The sequence below is a fragment of the Alosa alosa genome, chromosome 7 (assembly GCF_017589495.1).
Source record: "Alosa alosa isolate M-15738 ecotype Scorff River chromosome 7, AALO_Geno_1.1, whole genome shotgun sequence".
In the NCBI taxonomy this organism is placed as follows: domain Eukaryota; kingdom Metazoa; phylum Chordata; class Actinopteri; order Clupeiformes; family Clupeidae; genus Alosa; species Alosa alosa.
In genome coordinates, this window is record NC_063195.1 from 6638564 (window position 1) to 6657605 (window position 19042).

Here is a 19042-nt window from a genome sequence, read left to right on the forward strand (position 1 = left end):
TTGGTTACAACAGACGAGGAAGCGTGTATGCACTCCGCTTCCGTTGTTTAAAGATTGAATGGGAAAAGGATTCAGAGCCAAAGACTAAAATTGTACCCAGCTATAATTTGTAAGGCATCACCAATATCAAGTTAATGTAGATGTATGGTTACATACATTCTTAAAATGGTTACGGTCTACAATTAAATATCTATTAAAAACTTCACAATGGAGGATGTTTTTAGAGCGTGATCTGCAGGCGACTTGTTGGCTATTTTTAAAAGGTGTGCAGCGGGCGCATTATAGGCGTCCCGCGAGCTACCTGGATCTAGACTCTGAGAATTTTTTATTTTTTAATTTGAATGTTTATGCCACGTCCGAAAAATTAACGAGCAACATCATTGCGTTATAATCGATTATGGTTGGCCACTGTATTGATGCAGCATCATCCATGTCCGCATTGCGATGCATCAACTACATGGTTAATTTCAACAGCTCTAATATTTACATTTAATATTTTGTATAGTATTGTAATATTTAATATATGTTTGTATAGTATTGTTTATTTTCATTAGGCTGTTGATTAATTTGACATTGTTGTTTATTATTAATATTCTCCTTAATGTAGTCTCACCATGCTATTGTTATTATATTATTGATTGAATGGACTTTATTGTTTATTATTGCTATTTTCCTTCATTTTCATTGTTTTTTTCATTAGGCAATTAATTGAATTGACATTCTTTATAATTGCATTTTTTCTTAATGTAGTCTGACCAACATTTTAAATTGTTCCCTGTTAAATGTAAGTATTATATTGTTTTGTATGTGTATGTCGCTTTGGACAAAAGCGTCTGCCAAATCCCATAACCATGACCATTTAATTTATATTACTCTAAACCACCTTCTGTAAACCAACTGTATACTACTGTCTACACTGCACTATATGTCTTGTCCTGTCTATGCACCACCTGTCTATACTTTGTATATCACATTGCACTTTTCTGCTTTTTGCACTTCTGGTTAGATGCAAAATGCATTTTGTTGTCTTGTACTTTGCACAATGACAATAAAGTTGAATCTGATCTAATCTAAGATAATCTAATTTCATACCCTGGGAATCCAGAGTTCTTGTGGAAGCACAATTTGAATTTGCTCAGTGAGTCACTTTGGCAATGAGTAATGATGCACGTTACTTTTGTCCTTTGTATAGCAGGGAACCAATCATATCGGTGTATCTGATATAGGCGGGCCAGAGTCGAGCTAAACAGATGACAGTCGTAGTGTTATCTGATTGTGTTATAGTCCGGAATCAGTCAGTAAAACATTGGTCATATTAGTGTTATCCAATTGTGTGCAGTGAGATTTTCAAATGCATGCTTGGTACCGCTCCTCGAGTTGGGCCATTACATTTGGGTCTGGAATCTCCAGGCTAATTCTTTCACACAATTTTAAGCCAAAAACCACTTGGAGGTGCGAACAATATTGGTGTTTTGGTTGATTTGACCATCAGCCTGCAGGAAGGATTTCAGAGCCCTGAGAGAACTTGAGAAACACCAGCAAACACCAGTGTTGTGTGTAACGCGTTACAAAGTAACGAGTTACAGTAACGTAACTACTGAAAATACGTAAATACAGTAACGCGCTACTACTGAAAATTTGGTAACGTAACGTAGTTCCTTTTTCATATTGGCGCAAAGTTACTTTTCCTAGGGACAGGTTTGACAGCGACGCTGCTTTCTCAGCTGCGCTCTTGCTTATGTAGCATGAAGTGCAATCATAGCTCCACATGGTACGTGACAGAGGCTGGTAGCATGAAGTGCAATCATAGCTCCACATGGTACGTGACAGAGGCTGGTAGCATGAAGTGCAATCATAGCTCCACATGGTACGTGACAGAGGCTGGTAGCATGAAGTGCAATCATAGCTCCACATGGTACGTGACAGAGGCTGGTAGCATGAAGTGCAATCATAGCTCCACATGGTACGTGACAGAGGCTGGTAGCATGAAGTGCAATCATAGCTCCACATGGTACGTGACAGAGGCTGGTAGCATGAAGTGCAATCATAGCTCCACATGGTACGTGACAGAGGCTGGTAGCATGAAGTGCAATCATAGCTCCACATGGTACGTGACAGAGGCTGGTAGCATGAAGTGCAATCATAGCTCCACATGGTACGTGACAGAGTGCGGAGCTAAACAGATGACAGTCGAAAGTGTTATCTGATTGTGTTATAGTCGGAATCAGTCCAATTAAAAAAAGTACGAAGTTACAGCAAGCTGGCGTGTGCAGCACGAGCTCCACATGGCAGCCTACGTGACAGAGGCTGGTAGCATGAAGTGCAATCATAGCTCCACATGGTACGTGACAGAGGCTGGTAGCAATGATGCGAGACGCAGCCAACGCTAACTTCTGAGGGATGGACATTACTTCGAACTCGTTGAAACTAAGGGGAGGAATGTGAGTGTTAGTTGTAGCCTACACTGTGCCCTGATTTTGTCCACTGCCGTTAACTCAACTGCCAGCCTATTGATACGATTTGCACTAGCTTTGCACCAAATTTCGGAGGAGCGCCTGTTTAATGAAAGAGCATAAGGCTATAAAATAAGCCCTCATATATTTTGTGTTCACCTATATGCCCAAGATGTATCGAGGCTATGTTATTTGATATTGTTTCATAGGGCTTTAGTGGTGGTGTTGAAGCCTATAACCCCAATGTTTTCTTGTCAAGTGCTCTGTTTGTGGCATTTTTTTTTATAATAAATAGCACAAAAGAAATACCTGTTATGTCCTCCATAGTAGAACTTTCTGTAGGCCTACACATTTAGGAACAGATATTGGGTTCTGCCCAAAGTCGAGCAACATAAAAGTAACGTAAAAGTTTACTTTCCATAGAGGGTAACTAAGTAAAGTAACGAGTTACTTTTTTGAGAAGTAATGAGTAACAAGCAAACACTACTTTTTAAAAGTAACTACCCCAACACGGCAATTACACTCAGTTAGGGTGAATGAAAAGGAGACGTCTTGCAAAAAGCCACATAAATATTCTCATTGTGAAAAACCATTTAAAACATCTTCACTAGTTAACCACCACATGCTTATACGTGCTGGAGAGAAGCCTCATAAATGTACCCAGTGTGGAAAAGCTTTTTCACTAATATGTAGTCTTCAACAGCATATGCTAGTATACACTGGAGGAGATTAAAAAGGAGGTCATGAATATACACAACGTGGGAAAAATCAGACAACAAAACACTCACACGCTGGCTTTTCAATGTAAACAGCTTTTAAGTATTGAGATTAAAATCACTAAGTTCCAAAGTTAAACAGTCAACACATCAACCTTCCCTGGTGCCTGGACATGGGTTTGGAAGGAAGAAATGTGAAGAGATTCTGGGAATCTATCCCTATGCTATATTCATACTATATTCCTGCATTCTTGACTGCATTCTGGGAAATGCAGTGACAGCCACAGGAACAATGTTGATCTGTATTCATTAAATTGCATGCTCACAAGCAAACATGTCAAAACTGACCTCGTCCATAGCTCATGGGTAAGTCATCCACCTGCAGCCCAAAAGACCCACGTTCATTTCCAGCCTGACAATATCAATGCCCAAACACCTAGTACCCCTATGCTCTAAAACTTCATGGACCCTGTTCATTGCCCAAACACCTGTATCCCCATCAGGGTTGTGCAGGGGGAGGGGGGTGCCGATTTTGTTACCTGGGATGTTTGGCTAACATCAAATAAATTTTACAAATGATCTCACTCCTCTCCTATCTTTTAGTAACTCCTCTCTTCTCTCCCACTCCTGTCCTCTCTTCTCTCACCCCAATTCTCTCTTCTACACACTCCTCTCTTACTCCTCTTCTTTCACTCCTCATCTTTCTCACTTCTCTCCTCCCTCTCACTCCTCCCTCTCTAACTGCTCTTCTTTCACTCCTCCCCTCTCTCAATAGATTGACCATATACAACTGCAAAGCCTTATCATAGGCATGTTACATTCATGACATGAAAAGTGGAACTTATAGAACGGAAATTACAAATTACGCAGTAGTCTAAACATTTCCTTGCACAAAACTGATGAACCCAGCATCGATGTGTCATATAAATTAAAACACAAATTGAAGCAACAGCTTGACCATTGGACAATCCTACCACAAAGCCTTTCCATAGGCATGCAAAGTTTATGACATAAAAAGTGGAATATGAATGCATTTCATCGTTTCGCGATTTGACTGATTCTTGAGCTCTCAGCGCAGTGTTGACTTGCGCATCTTTTTAAGATAGTGAGCATAAACGAAGGAAACCCTCTAATCGGACGGGCAAGACTGACAGGCCCGCACGCCTAGCCTATGTCAAACAGGTGCTTTCTCTTTGCCCTCCACAAATTAAGCTACAGGTAATTCCGTAGCTGTTTGAATAAATTTGCGTTTTGGATTGACAACGCGACTGACAATGTTATGATAAATAGGCTATAACAGCCTACTAACTTTGCAAAGTCAACTTGAATGCATCGATTTTGAACAAAGTTGTGTAGGCTACCGCGCCAGCTGTAGTCTGCATGAACAGTTCTTGCACAAGCCACCATTTTGATTTGCATAGGGGAGATGCGGGATGAACCCGTTTGAGGGAGAGCGGTGCAGGGAGAGAATGCGTGCTTTACACTCACATCTCTATGAAATAATGTAGCCTAGGAAATCTAGGCTAATATATATTTTAAATACAGTAAGCAATCATGGAAACAATAGGCTTTGTTTGTCAGGCTTTCCCCACTGGCCCCGTCGGCTTGTCCTGTGCCTTTGACATGGGTCTATTTAAAAAGCGGGAGCGGCAGCGCCAGCCCTGACCCCTGTGTAAACCAAGCCCACTCGGCGTGGTCACGTCACGCATGTCTCTGCTGCGCCATCGTTTCCCAACCTTGGGGTCGCCTTAAATTCAAATGAGGTCGGCTGACTAGATATCTCAAAATGTACCTGTATGTTACATAAGAATATATATTTATAAAAACCTCTTGAAACTAGTATGGATCGTTCATTACAAATTTAGCAACGTAAAAATAAACTTAGACAGCACGCATGAGATATCTGATTTATGTAATTATGCTTGAAATCAAAGTACCGCTCTCGACTGGATGTTACACCAGAGATGAGATGCGCGCTTATATTGTGATATGGGTCGCCAACATTTTCTGACATCAAAATAGGGTCACCGGCCAAAAAAAAGTTGGGAACCCCTGCTCTAGGCCTTTACATAAAAAGGTGATTCAGGCCACATAAATTTGTATTTTGGAAAAGTATTTCACATCACCCCCTTGTTATCGGGATGCTCAATGTAGCAATTTAGCAATGTAGCTAGAAGATGAAGAGATACCTTTGAAATTAAATGATATTTTGCCAAGTAATTCTGGAGATGTATATTTTGGGTTTTTGTTTTCTTTGTTTTTTAAGAAGAACTGGTTTAATAAAGATAATTTAAGTGTAGGGAAATATATTATTCAGACCCACACTCCATTTCAGAAGGTGGCGGTAATGCAACCACACGTTGTTTGCCACCTGCGATAAAAACAAGAAGAAGAAGAAATGTTGTTTGTTGTCGCTGGCTTCACGCAGCTGAAGCCGATACACGCAGCCCACCTCGGGAGAATATTTGCACGTTGATGTTGGTTCAAGACAATTTGCAGGGATAAACACTGTCCCACGTCTAATCAGACACAAACACAAAATCGGCATATCTAAGTTGACGGAGCAGCGAACTTGCCGTTGGAAGGTAGCCTATATGTTTTTTTTTCAGAAACAGACGAGAGCTAGTTAGACAAGCATCCCAGGTAACTTCGCGAGTGACAGGCTGTGTAGAAATCAGCGATCTTAAGAAGTAAGTAATACATGCATGCAAACCTATTTTAGAGATCGGTGTTTTCTCCCTAAAAAGCCAATAACCTTGAGTCATGTGGACCACTATCGGCCTCCTGGTATGGGGGCAGATCGGCGTTCCGCTTGCTTTTTCCTCATCGGTCCTCTGGACCGCTGTCGTCTCGCTATCCGGAGAAATAGGCTAGTCTTTGGTCGCCGCTATTTAGCGATTTCCGGCTCCCATTGACTTCCATTCAACATATAAACAAAACGTCAATAGGCCTTTATCACGGCAGCCCACAGGCAGCTGAAGCAGGGCTGTTGAATTTCCTGTCGGCAGGCAAACCACAGGTGTTCCTAAAAACATTAACGAGGCCTCTGGTTGAAGTAACTGTGGCCGAATCTGACACTTAATTAGAAACACCTGTGCTCACACAGGAACAGGGCTGTTCACTTTCTACTTTGGCTGCAGTGATAAAGGCCTATTATGTGGTTAAACTAACACCGCTGACTTATGCCAGCAACCATTTCACTTTGATTATAAACTACATTTTGGTACAACATAGAGCAGGAATAACATAATTTGGCTGAAGCAGTGAGGAGAGATTTTAAAGTGTCAGCCTCTAAGACTGCCATTGCCTAAATTTGTGGTCGTTTAATGTTGAATGTCAGAGTAATTACATTCCAAAACGTACCTTAATAATATTCCACAATTTATAAAGGAACGAATTTTTAAAAGAAAAACAATATATCAGAAGGATTACACAATTAATTGACAAGGAAGTACAAGATTATTCGACGGTCGCTTCTTTTCTAATAAATAATGGGCTACATTACATATTTCAGGCCACTAGATGGCGGCATTTCACTGCACTTCGGGCATTTTTTGGATGTAAAAGCAAGCAGTGAAATGGCGTCATCTGGTGGCCGCAATAGCGCCATGAAATATTTAATTTAACAGGAAATTACGATAGAAATGTTATTTCTTCTTACTAATGAGTTGTGTTATCCCTCTGATATATTGTGTTTTTCTTTTTAAACTTCGTTCATTTATAAATTGTGATGTAATATGAATGTATGTTTTACTCTGATAAGTAAGGGATTCTTTCACACAAACTCGTGTCACACACCATTGAGGTGCAAACAATCAGAGTTTTGGTTGATTTGACCATCAGTTAACTTCGAAACAGGTATTTTACTTTGGATAAACAATAGCAGTACATCTTAGGAGTGATTAACGTCAAAAAATCTACACTGGAAAAACTCAACATTTGACACCTCCACCTGTTTAGTGTTCTAAAGACGTCAAATAGTCTGATATAGTTACCAAATTCATAGCCAAACAGCCAGAAGGGAAAATGCATGGATGGCTATAAAAGCTGTGCTTTCATTATACAACTAAACACGACAAAATACAATTATAACCCTTGAGCCAGCTCCTTACTATGTAATCTCAATGGAAATGTGAAAGAATAACGGCCGCCAAGGCAACCTGTTATAGGTGACTCATGGACAATGGGAAATGCAAAGCACTCCCCGTCACACAGCGTCAACAGTGTGAACTTTGACAAAAAAAAGAGGCCGAACAAAATCGACCCCCGTAAAACTGGCTGTATCTTGGAAAGTATTGATCTTACATGAGAGTAATTTTACAGTGTGTCTCCTGGGTAACATTGGTACACCTGGTAATTTTTTCAGAATTTTTTGAGACCTAAGTGCGTGGGCCCTGGTTGAACTGACGTGGAATGACCCTTTGGCCTTTTTGACCTTTGACCTCATTCTGTTTCCTTGACTACAGGCAATTGAACACTTTAGACGGGATCATCTTTGTTCAGCTAGCAACATGGATCTCGGAGTTCCATTTAGTTCTGGCTGTGCTGAAACGCAGCAGGTTGACCTGATCGTGCTGGTGAAAGAAGAAGATATAAAAGAGGAGGAGTATGGTCATATGATTTCATGTCCAGATGAAGAAGAAAAGCCCTTTGCAGAGCTTCACTGTGAATCTCAAACAGACTGTAAAACTGAAACAGACGTCACAGAGTCACCAAGGTCTACTTACAATGAAATGACAACAGTGACGATTGAAGTGAAGAAAGAGGAGGAGGAAGAGGAGGAACAACACGAACATCTGCTGGAAAGTAAGTCCTCTCACAAGCAGCTAAATAAACTTACAAAAAAGTAAGGACATTTGTGTGTAGATTATTTATCTGTTGTTTTTTTAGCCTGGAAAATCCAGGCCCTGATAATCTAGAAGGATTAAGGGTCTGGCAAAGAGCAATGTAATGGCCCAACTAGAGGGGTGGCAACAAGCACGCATTTAAAAATCTCACTGCACGCAACTGGATAACACTAGACCATGTTTACTCTGAATTATTTCGGATATCGGATAACACTACGACCAATGTGTACTGTCCTCCAACATTGCAGCGCTATCTTCATCAGTTTAGCTGGTTCCCCGAATTTATTGGGGTAAAAGTAACGTGCATCATTGCTCTTTGCCAGAGTGTCTCGCAGAGACAATTCCATTGTGCTCTCGCGAGAACTCTGGATTTCCAGGGTAATGTTTTTTGGCAATACATCTTATACCGTTGGAAAGCCTGTTTAGTTTCCTTTCAAATGGTGCCCCATTTGTAAGGAACATGCACTTGTGGGATGAGCAGCGGAGCTGAGTATGTGGGGTTGCACCCATGAAAAATTTGCCAAATCTTCTCTGCCTGGTTACCACAGACACCAAACAAAAATTCCTTACTTTTTGTAAGTTTAGGTAGGTGTGTAGCACTGAGTTTTGTGACTCTAGAGGATAAAAGTATATGTACTCTTTTAATCCCATGAGGGAAATTTGCTCTGCATTTATCCCAATCCGTGAATTAGTGAAACAAACTCACACACTGAACACACAGTGAGGTGAAGCACACACTAATATTGGCGCAGTGAGCTGCCTGCAACAACAGCGTCACTCGGGGAACAGTGAGGGGTTACAAGGATACAAGGATACAAGGATACAAGGAAGTTTATTGTCACATGCATATAGTTACTGGAAGTAAGAAATGCAGTGAAATTATGTCTGGTGTCAGCCTATTTGTGCATTAATGGGGGTGCAGTAGAAGAGGGGTTTAGTAGATTAAGTGGCAAGGGGCTGCATAAAAAAGGTGGGAGGATTGGGATTGGGTGGGGGCACCAACAAGGAGCACCCAGAGCAACAGGGGCAAGGAAAAACTCCCCTACCAAGGAAGAAACCTTGGGCAGATCCACGGCTCAAGGGCTAACCCAACTGCCAGGGGTCTTGGTGTGTGTGTTGGGGGGGATGACAGGGGAGATGGGATAGTGTGCTGTGTATGTGGGGAGAGGGCAGTGTGCAATATGTGTGTTGGAGAAGCTTCCTCATGAGACAATGTGCTGTGTATTGGGGGCAGTGTGCTGTAAGTATGTTGGGGATGTGTGTTGGAGAAGCTTCCTGATGAAATAATGTGCTGTGTATGTAGGGGCAGGGACTTACTATTGCAAGCAGAGTACTGTATGTAATGTATGTAGTGATGACAGTGAAGATGTGTGTGTGTGGGGGGGAGTGGAGCAGTGACTGTGTGTGTGTGTGTGTGTGTGTAGTGTGTAGGTGGGTAGGTGGGGGCAGTGTGCTGTAAGTATGTTGGGGATGTGTGTTGGAGAAGCTTCCTGATGAAATAATGTGCTGTGTATGTAGGGGGGACTTACTATTGCAAGCAGAGTGTATGTAATGTAGGGTGTGTGTGGTGTGGGAGGGGAGGGAGTGGAGCAGTGACCTGTGTGTGTGTGTGTAGTGTGTAGGTGGGTAGGTGGGGGCAGTGTGCTGTAAGTATGTAGAGGATGTGTTTGGGAGATCCTGAAGACAATGCTGTGTATGTGGTGGGGGGCAGTGTGCAGTACTGTGTGCTGTATGTAATGACAGTGATGATGTAAGTGTGTGTGTTGGGGGTCAGGGACTTACAGTGCAAGATGTGTGTAATGTATGTAGTGATGACAGTGAAAGATGTGTGGTGGCAGTGACAGTGACTGTGTATGTGTGTAGTAGTGTGTGTGTGTGGGTAGGTGGGGGCAGTGTGCTGTAAGTATGTAGAGGATGTGTGTTGGAAGATCCTGAAGACAATGTGCTGTGTATGTGTGTGTGTGGGGGGCAGTGTGCAGCAAGTATGTAGAGGAGTGCTGTATGTATGTGAAGTGATGACAGTGATGATGTAAGTGTGTGTGATGGGGGTGGGGTGGGGTGGGGTGGGGGGCAGAAAGGCTAGGCAATCAAGGACATGGGTAGATGGAGGAGAAATCAAAAATAATAAATAAAAAGTGTGCAAAAGTTGGAAAGTCAGATATCAGAATATGTGTGTGTGTGTGTGTGTGTGTGTGTGTGTGTGTGTGTGTGTGTGTGTGTTTTGGCGTGTGATGAAATAAGAAAATAAATAAAAGGTCTGCTTAGCATAGGGAGAGGGATGTAAAAGTGCTAAAAGTCTTGTAGGTGTGTGTGGGTGTGTGTGTGTGTGTGTGTGGGGGTCATGAGTGCTGAGGAGTGAATGAGTGCAAAGTCAGTATAGTGTGAGTTCAGAGTTGGGAAATGTTTGAGAGTGCTGAGGGAGTGAATGTGTGCAAAGTCAGTATAGTGTGAGTTCAGAGTTCGGATGGCCTGGGGATAAAAACTTCTCCTGAGTCTCTCAGTTCTGGCTTTGTGACTACATAAGCGTCTTCTTGATTTCAGCGGTAGGAATAATCCATTGTTAGGATGAGAAGAGTCCTTCAGAATCTTTTGGGCTCTTAGGAGTACTCTTCTGGAATAGATATCTTGTAGAGCAGGGGAGTTGAGTTCTTATAGTGTACGTTCAGCTGAGCGCACTACTCTCTGCAGAGTACTACAATCTCTAACTGTGGAGTTCCCATACCAGGTGATGATGCTACCAGTTAGAACACTCTCAACCGCTGAAGTGTAGAAGGCCTTCATGATGGATGTAGAAACTTTGAATTTCCTTAGCTGGACGGAAGTAGAGTCGTTGTCTGGACTTCTTCAGAACATATTGAGTGTTAACAGTCCATGTTAAGTCTTCAGTAATGTGGACACCAAGGTATTTAAAACTTGTGACTCTCTCTACAGGTTGCCCGCTGATCATTAGTGGGGTGTAACTGTAGTTCTGCTGCTGCCTTCTCTAATCCACTACCATTTCCTTGGTTTTATTGATATTCAGTGTCAAGCTGTTAGATTGACACCACTGTGCCACCTCATCAACCTGATCCAAGTAGAACTGTTCATTGTTGTTACTAATCAGGCCCAAGATCACTGTGTCATCTGCAAACTTGATGATGGAGGTATGACTACTGTTGGCTTTGCAGTCATGTGTGTAGATGTTGTACAGCAGTGGACTCAAAACACAGCCTTGGGGAGCACCAGTGCTGATGGTTAATGAGTCAGATGTCAGACCCCCACTCTAACCACTTGTGAGCGGTTGGTGAGGAAGTCAAATATCCAGTGACACAGGGTGGTGTTCAGTCCTAAGGCCTTCATCTTTGTGACCAAGGTGAGAGGTACTATCGTGTTGAATGCTGAACTAAAGTCAATGAACAGCATCCTCACATAATTCCCATTCCCCTCCTCCAGGTGAGTTAAGGTGGTGTGCATGAGGTTTGAGATGGCATCCTCTGTAGACCTGTTGGCTCTGTAAGCAAATTGGAGGGGGTCGAAGGAGGCAGGGAGGGATGAGCAGATAATGTTTTTCACAAGCTTCTCAAAACACTTCATCACTGTAGACGTCAGGGCTACTGGGCGGTAGTCATTCAGACATGATGGACTTTTGTTTTTTATGTTTATTGTTTTTTTCTTTTGTTTGTGTGTTAGGTGCCTTAATGCAGTGCATTTAGCTGTTTTTTTCGGCTGTTTTGAATAAATATGCAGTTCACGATTAACACAACGTTACTATGTTATCTCTCGTTAGGGAGACGTGCAGGGGCCCACTGACAATCCTGTTGTTGATTTGCATTCAGCTCAATGAGCATCAAACCAGTTAATAGGCTAACTGAAATAACACCATACCAATCTCTAGGTATGTGATGATGTGGGGCTATTTTAATTCCAAAGGCCAAGGGAACTTTATCAGGATGCATAGTGTCCTGGATCCATGAAATAACTGGCCTTTAAAAATAGAAATCTGCCTGCCTCTGTGGGAATTTAACATATACAGTACATAGCCAATACTTATGACCCCTGTATTTTAAGGAAGAACCTTTATTTATTTATTTATTTATTTATTTATTTATTTATTTATTAATTAATTAATTATACATTATTCATTCTCAAAGAAAATTGGTGTCCTTAAAGGTTGTATATTTCCTCATTTTTTAACCTAAGCATTAAGATCAATTTCCAATTTTTTTTTTATTTTTCTCTTTTTAGTCAACGTTAGCAGAGGTGCCAATAACTCCGGCGGGTACTGTACGCTGGCGCCACCTTTTCTAGATGTTTCGGAACACATATATATATATATATATATATATATACATATGGGCAAGACGGCACATTTGGCATTTTGGTGAAGTCAAGTCAAGTTATAGCACATTGGGTCTTATAGTGTGAACACACATCTTGTGAACTTTTCAACTTGATTTACATTGTATGTGACTTACTCATACAGTGTGATGTGGTATGCAATAACATTGCTTAAATCGCACATGCCCAGCGTCAGGGTGTCTTATAGTAAGTAATGTGTCTGTTGGCGAAACGTTTAAGTCTCTATGGTAACTCTTCATTCTAATTCTAAGTCTCTATGGTATCTCTTTCAGGTGTATCAGAACATCCACATGTAACGCAAAAGAAGATCCAGGGACAGAATGATGAACTCAACCTGCAGCTCAAAGGAAGGCTGCACCACTGCACGGTCTGCAGGAAGAGTTTCATGACTCAGAGAGAACTTGACAAACACCAGCAAACACACTCTGTCAGGGTGAATGAAAAGGAGAAGTCTCATTGTGAAAAAGCATTTACAACATCCTCACTAGTTAACCAGCACATGCTTACACACACTGTAGAGAAGCCTCATCAATGTACCCAGTGTGGAAAAGCTTTTTCACATAGTTCAAGTCTTAGAAACCACATGCTGATGATACACACTGTAGAGAAGCCTCATCAATGTGCCCAGTGTGGAAAAGCTTTTTCACATAGTTCAAGTCTTTCACGCCACATGCATGAACACAAAGGAAAGAAGCCAAACATGAAACACTCTGGAGAGAATCCTCATAAATGTGCCCAGTGTGGAAAAGCTTTTACAACATCCACAACTCTTAAATTTCACATGCGTATACACACTGGAGAGAAGCCTCATAAATGTGTCCAGTGTGGAAAAGCATTTACATCATCCACAACTCTTAAATGTCACATGCGTACACATACCGGAGAGAAGCCTCATAAATGTGTCCAGTGTGGAAAAGCTTTTTCACAAAGTTCAACTCTTAGAAGACACATGCTTATACACAGTGGGGAGAGGCATCATAAATGCGCCCAGTGTGGAAAAGCTTTTACAACATCCAAAATTCTTAAATTGCACATGCGTATACATACCGGAGAGAAGCCATATAAATGTGCCCAGTGTGGAAAAGCTTTTATAACATCCACAACTCTTAAATGTCACATGCGTACACATCCTGGAGAGAATCCTCATAAATGTGCCCAGTGTGGAAAAGCTTTTACAACATCCTCAATTCTTAAATTGCACATGCGTATACATACCGGAGAGAAGCCATATAAGTGTGCCCAGTGTGGAAAAGCTTTTACAACATCCACAAGTATTAATTGTCACATGCGTACACATACTGGAGAGAAGCCTCATAAATGTGTCCAGTGTGGAAAAGCTTTTTCACAAAGTTCAACTCTTAAAAGACACATGTTAATACACAGTGGAGAGAAGCCTTATAAATGTGTCCAGTGTGAAAAGGTTTTTCAAACAATGTCAAACTTAACATGTCACATACTTACGCACACTGGAGAGAAGCCTCATATATGTTCCCAGTGTGGAAAAGCTTTTACACAAATTTCAACTCTTAGAATACACATGCTTATACACAGTGGAGAGAAGCCTCATAAATGTGTCCAGTGTGAAAAGGCTTTTCAAACAATGTCAAACTTAACATGTCACATGCTTACGCATACTGGAGAGAAGCCTCATACATGTACCCTGTGTGGAAAAGCTTTTTCAAGAGGTACAACTCTTAAAAGCCACATGCTAATACACACTGGAGAGAAGTCTCATAAATGTGTCTAGCAGAGGTTGAAAAAGTACTAAAATATTGTACTAAAGTAAAAGTAGCAATACTTTGATTAAATATTACACAAGACCTTTCTGTTTAATGATCACTTCTCCTCCACACCCAACACATAGTTCCATACAGATAACTTGTCTTTGTTGTATTGTTTTGTTTGTTAGTTATTGTGTTTCCCTGCCTTTGTCTCTGTTGTATTGTTTTGTTTGTTTGTTATTGTGTTTCCCTGCCTTCCTACTATATAAAGCGACCTTGGGTTTGAGAAAGGCGCAATATAAAATAACATATTATTTATTATTATTATTATTATTATTATTATTATTATTATTATTATTATTACATAAGACAGGGTCGGAGTGGGGCCACTTTTCAGCCCGGGAGTTTCAGGCCCAAGACCAGCCCACTTTTCCCATGGTGGTGGAAATTGGATAAATTAAGCAACAGTTCAGTTCTTACTATCCTGTAGTTTTTATTAGTGGTTCAACAAATGTGTAAAGGTTATATAATAATTTACTTAAACTGAGAAGTTCACAAAAAATATTCCACAAGGATAGGTTGATAAGTTACAGTATCAAAAACAGAAAGAAAATATAGCCGCAAGCGGCAATGGCGGGCCCGAGCACCTGCGGGCCGCAACCCGTGACATGTCGGAATCCAACAAAGCACCGACGTGGTGCGTTTGTGAAATGTACATATTTGATGCATGTTCTATATGTTTTTGTATTTTATTTTCTGCCACATGTACTTGCTTGGCCAGGTGGGGGCGCAATGCAGGCCCATTGGGTGTCATCATCATCATAATATATATTAACCTGAGAAATTTCAGACCATTCATTTTAAGCAAAGAACATTTCTGATACACTTTTGGCCAGATGGTGGCGCTATATTAGGCATTTGAATTACACGTGTGAAAATCATCACAATAATGATATCCAATATTTTGCAAAGTTTCAGAGCAACCAATATAGGCATTACCAATTTCTGGCACATTTTCCTGCTTGGCCAGGTGGTGGCGCTATGACAGGCAAGCCCATAGGGTCTCTGGATATCATTATAATTATAATATCTATTAACCTGAGAAGTTTCAAAACTGTCATTCAAAGCATAGAGCATTTCTGGCATATTTCCTGTTTGGCCAGATGGTGGCACTATGCTTGGCATATGAATTATATGTGTGAATATCATCACTATAATGATATCCAATATTTTATAAAGTTTCAGATCAGTCACTTAAGGCATTGTCCATTTCTGGCACATTTCCTACTTGGCCAGGTGGTGGCGCTGTGCCAGGCAGGCCCATTGGGTGTCTGAATATCATCATAATCCTAATATCTAGTAACCTGAGAAATTTCGGACCATTCATTCAATGCACTGTGACTTTATGACACATTTCCTGTTTATGTGGTGAGATATTAAAATCATGACATATTACAACATATCAAAAATCCCTTCGCAATTTAACATCAGCAACATCTTGGCATCATATTTGCCAAATTTTACATGAATCTGACAAACCGTCTAGAAGGAGTATGTTCAAATTGATCATGTGACATCAGTGTAATTGCCATTCTTTCTGTTGCCAGGTGGTGGCGCTATGCCAAATATGCCTTGTGGGCATGTCAATATCATCACTCCCATGGTATTCAAAGACCTGTGAAATTTAAAAATGTCAAGCCATGCATGGTGAATTAAGACACATTTATTGTTTATGTGGAAGGGTATTAAAATTCATAGTTTTGCCATTTCGTCATTTCAACATATCAAAAAAAGCTTCACAATTTAGAATCAGAATCTTGGCATCATGTATACCAACTTTCACATGAATCGGATCAACCGTCTAGGAGGAGTACGGTAAAATTGATCATGTCCACAATGCACAAAATTCCAATTACCTCACTTCCTGTGGGCGTGGCTAATGGCATGTTAATACAAAAGTTGATTGTTTTTGGGAGTTACACACACCCACCAAATTTAGTGTGTGTATCTAAAACTATATGCCAACCACAAGTCACAGTGACATAAGGGGGCGCTATGGAGTTTCTGGGCCAAGCCCAGTGCCAAGGCTTTTCCCCTGTGTATTCATGGTACCTCTTGACGTGTGTGCCAAATTTCATGCGTTTTCACCGATGGGAAGAACCTCTTTTGGCATCACAATTCATGACATTTTAGTCCGCACAAAATCCCAAATACCTCACTTCCTGTTGGGCGTGGCTAATGCATTGCACATACGAAAGTTGTTCATCTTGAGGAGATACACACACCTACCAAATTTGATGCGTCTAGCTGAAAGTATGTGCCAACCACTGCCTCAATCACCTAAGGGGGCGCTACTGAGTCCCTGGGCCACGCCCGGGGCCAAGCTCTTGTACCTGCTTTGCTACCAACTGCTTTGCGTGACACCTGATGTGTGTGCCAAATTTCAAGAGTTTTCGACCATGTTAACCACCTCAAATAGGAAAACGCTCTGAGACAAAGTTAATATAATAATAATAATAATAATAATAATCCTTACAAAAACAATAGGGCCTTGCGCCCTTCGGTGCTCGGGCCCTAATAAAGCATTTGAAATGTATTCCACTCTTCCACAGAGGCATGAACTAATGTTCACATGTTTTTCAATGTGGGTAGGCTATCATATTGGTGTTTGGTGATGTAGCCTATAGCCTACTGACTCCTTTACTACACTCATTTCTGAGCAAACGGCATATAGGTTGATCATGTACGTTACTGCTGTCATATACAGATCTGTCTTACATTAAATCATTTTAATTCATATTGTTTACTCTTTTATCCTCTCTACTTATCCCTCATGGCCTCCTCATTGCTAATTTCGGGCTTATCATCATCTGGCTGATCTAGCCCAGTGGTTCTCTAATGGGGGTACGCGTACCCCTGGGGGTATGTGAAGGCACTCCGGGGGGTACGTGAGATTTTAAAATATACATATTTTTAAAAAGTAGAATCCATGCAAAAATACTTTAAAAACAATGATTTAATGAATATTAAATATTATTTATAGTTCAAGAGAGAACACTACCAATTAGTGTTAAATTGTTATATGGTCACTGTTTTAAATTGTTATATGGTTTTAAATTGTTATATGGTCACTGTTTTCACTACATTAGTTTGAATAATTTGCAATAAATTTTGTCATGGATTATTAAAATTTAAAATGTTCAAAATAGTTTTTTTCCAAATGTTTGAATTTTGTATGTGTTTCCAAAGTTCAATAAATTAGACAATGATGGCACAGTGCTCTGTTTTAAGTCTTTTTTTTCTCAACTAAAAATGCTTTGCGCTGGTTAGGGGCTACTTGGCTGAAAAAAAATATTTCACAGGGGATACATCACTGAAAAAAGGTTGAGAACCACTGATCTAGCCTACTGCTCAGAGGCTTCAATGTTTACTGCATAGCCACACAGATCAGCAAAGCTTGGGTTTTGTTATCAATATTTGCATATATTCGCAGTCTATGAATCGCAATGTTGGTTGATACAAAAAGGCTAATATTTTAATTAATTTAATAAGTTGCTTGCAAATAGGTTGACAACGCTAACGTCCAATATTACCCAATAATTACATAATCATTGCTATCTCTCTTCCCAGTTGGCAGTGTCGTCTTCAAAAAAATCTGGTAGCTCACCGAGGTCAAGTTAATTTGTATTGATATTCGGATATATATTTAATGCGGCCGGTTTCACCCCGTGTTTGCAGACAATGTACAAACAGATGACCTGTCTACTTGCTCCCAGCCAACCTACTTAGGGACCGTCTATAAAGTACCTTCTGAATTACCTTCATAGTCTTTTTTGTCAATAGCTTTGACATCATGTGACCTAGTGACTCCAAACCAATGCAGAATGCACATTTGTATTGTATCAGAATGTATTTTATATTTTAAAGAAAATACATTATTTCCCATAAGAAACGGTCTCCTTTTTTCAATACCTCCCAAGCCATGTGACCTAGTGACTCCAAACCAATTCAGAATAGTTATCCTATATGAGACTAATAAGACACACCTCCTCTTAGTCACTGTATGCACACTGTATTTTATACTAATATTTTAAAGACAAAACATTATTTCCTAAGAAACGGTCTCCTTTTTTTACTGTGGTCAGATTTTACTAGATTTTTAATATGTTATTAAGTACATCTAAAGGTATCATTTATCATAATGAAAAACCTTTTGTATCAATTTTTTTGAGGTTAGGTGTTTTTTTTTATAGGCCTATATTGACCCGCCTAAAGATATAGTTGGCAACCGCCAATAAAACAAGAAGAAGAACAAGATAAACCCATAGGATAAACCCATAAAGAAGAAGAAGATTGTTGTGGCTTTGTTTATTAAGCCCCTTAAAATTAAGCCAGGATAGTCTGTTAAAACCCTTTGCACACTCCTGTACAGTAGGTGGCGGTATGCACCAAAGAGTTGTAATCCGCCAATAAATCAAAGAAGAAGACTGTGTTGCAGCTTCACGCAGCTAAAAACGCAATTTACACGCAGTCCACCCCGGGAGAGTATTCGTACGTTGATGTCGATTCAACACATTTTGCAGGGATAAACACGGTCACACGTCCAATCAGACAAAACACCAAATCAGCAGATCTAATTTGACGGAGCAGCGAACTTGCTGGAAAAGGGTATGTGTTTTTGTTTGTCACAAAGACTAGGCGAGGGCTAGTTAGCCAAACATCCCAGGTAAGTTCTAAAGTGACCGCTTAGATCAACAAAACTTAGCCTATATAAAGAAGCAATACATGCATGTAAACCTATTTTGTAGAGATCGGCTCTTTCTCCCGAAAGTGACCCGGGTAAATCAATAACCTCGCGTCGTAGCATAGCCTAGCCTACTCTTCACTACTGTTCAGATAGTCATGTGGGCTATCGGTCCCTTGGCATGGGGGGGTCGGCGGTCCGCGGTCCGCTTGCTTTGTCCTCA

The 19042-nt window shown here is 40.6% G+C and overlaps 3 protein-coding genes across 9 annotated transcripts in view; all 3 read left to right on the forward strand.

Moving 5' to 3' along the window:
- LOC125297241 (zinc finger protein 729-like) overlaps nucleotides 1-19042 on the forward strand; it is a 540495-nt gene that overhangs the window by 422293 nt on the left and 99160 nt on the right. The window lies entirely within an intron of this gene.
- Nucleotides 5589-14174, forward strand: LOC125297302 (zinc finger protein ZFP2-like). Of its 2 annotated transcripts, none has more exons than XM_048247584.1 (3): nucleotides 5589-5859; nucleotides 7636-7975; nucleotides 12627-14174. In XM_048247584.1, the coding sequence occupies exons 2-3, from the start codon at nucleotides 7681-7683 to the stop codon at nucleotides 14099-14101; spliced, it is 1770 nt and encodes a 589-aa protein (XP_048103541.1). In that variant the 5' UTR covers nucleotides 5589-5859; nucleotides 7636-7680; the 3' UTR covers nucleotides 14102-14174. The 2 variants fall into 2 exon arrangements, with proteins under 2 accessions (XP_048103541.1, XP_048103543.1); XM_048247586.1 differs by having other exon boundaries at nucleotides 5589-5754.
- LOC125297268 (gastrula zinc finger protein XlCGF57.1-like) overlaps nucleotides 18557-19042 on the forward strand; it is a 39909-nt gene continuing 39423 nt past the window's right edge. For 5 of the 6 annotated variants that reach the window (XM_048247525.1, XM_048247530.1, XM_048247527.1 and 2 more), the window contains exon 1: nucleotides 18557-18743. The gene's annotated coding sequence lies outside the window, so the exon portion shown is untranslated. The remainder of the gene's footprint in view (nucleotides 18744-19042) is intronic. The other variant, XM_048247531.1, reaches the window with a different exon arrangement.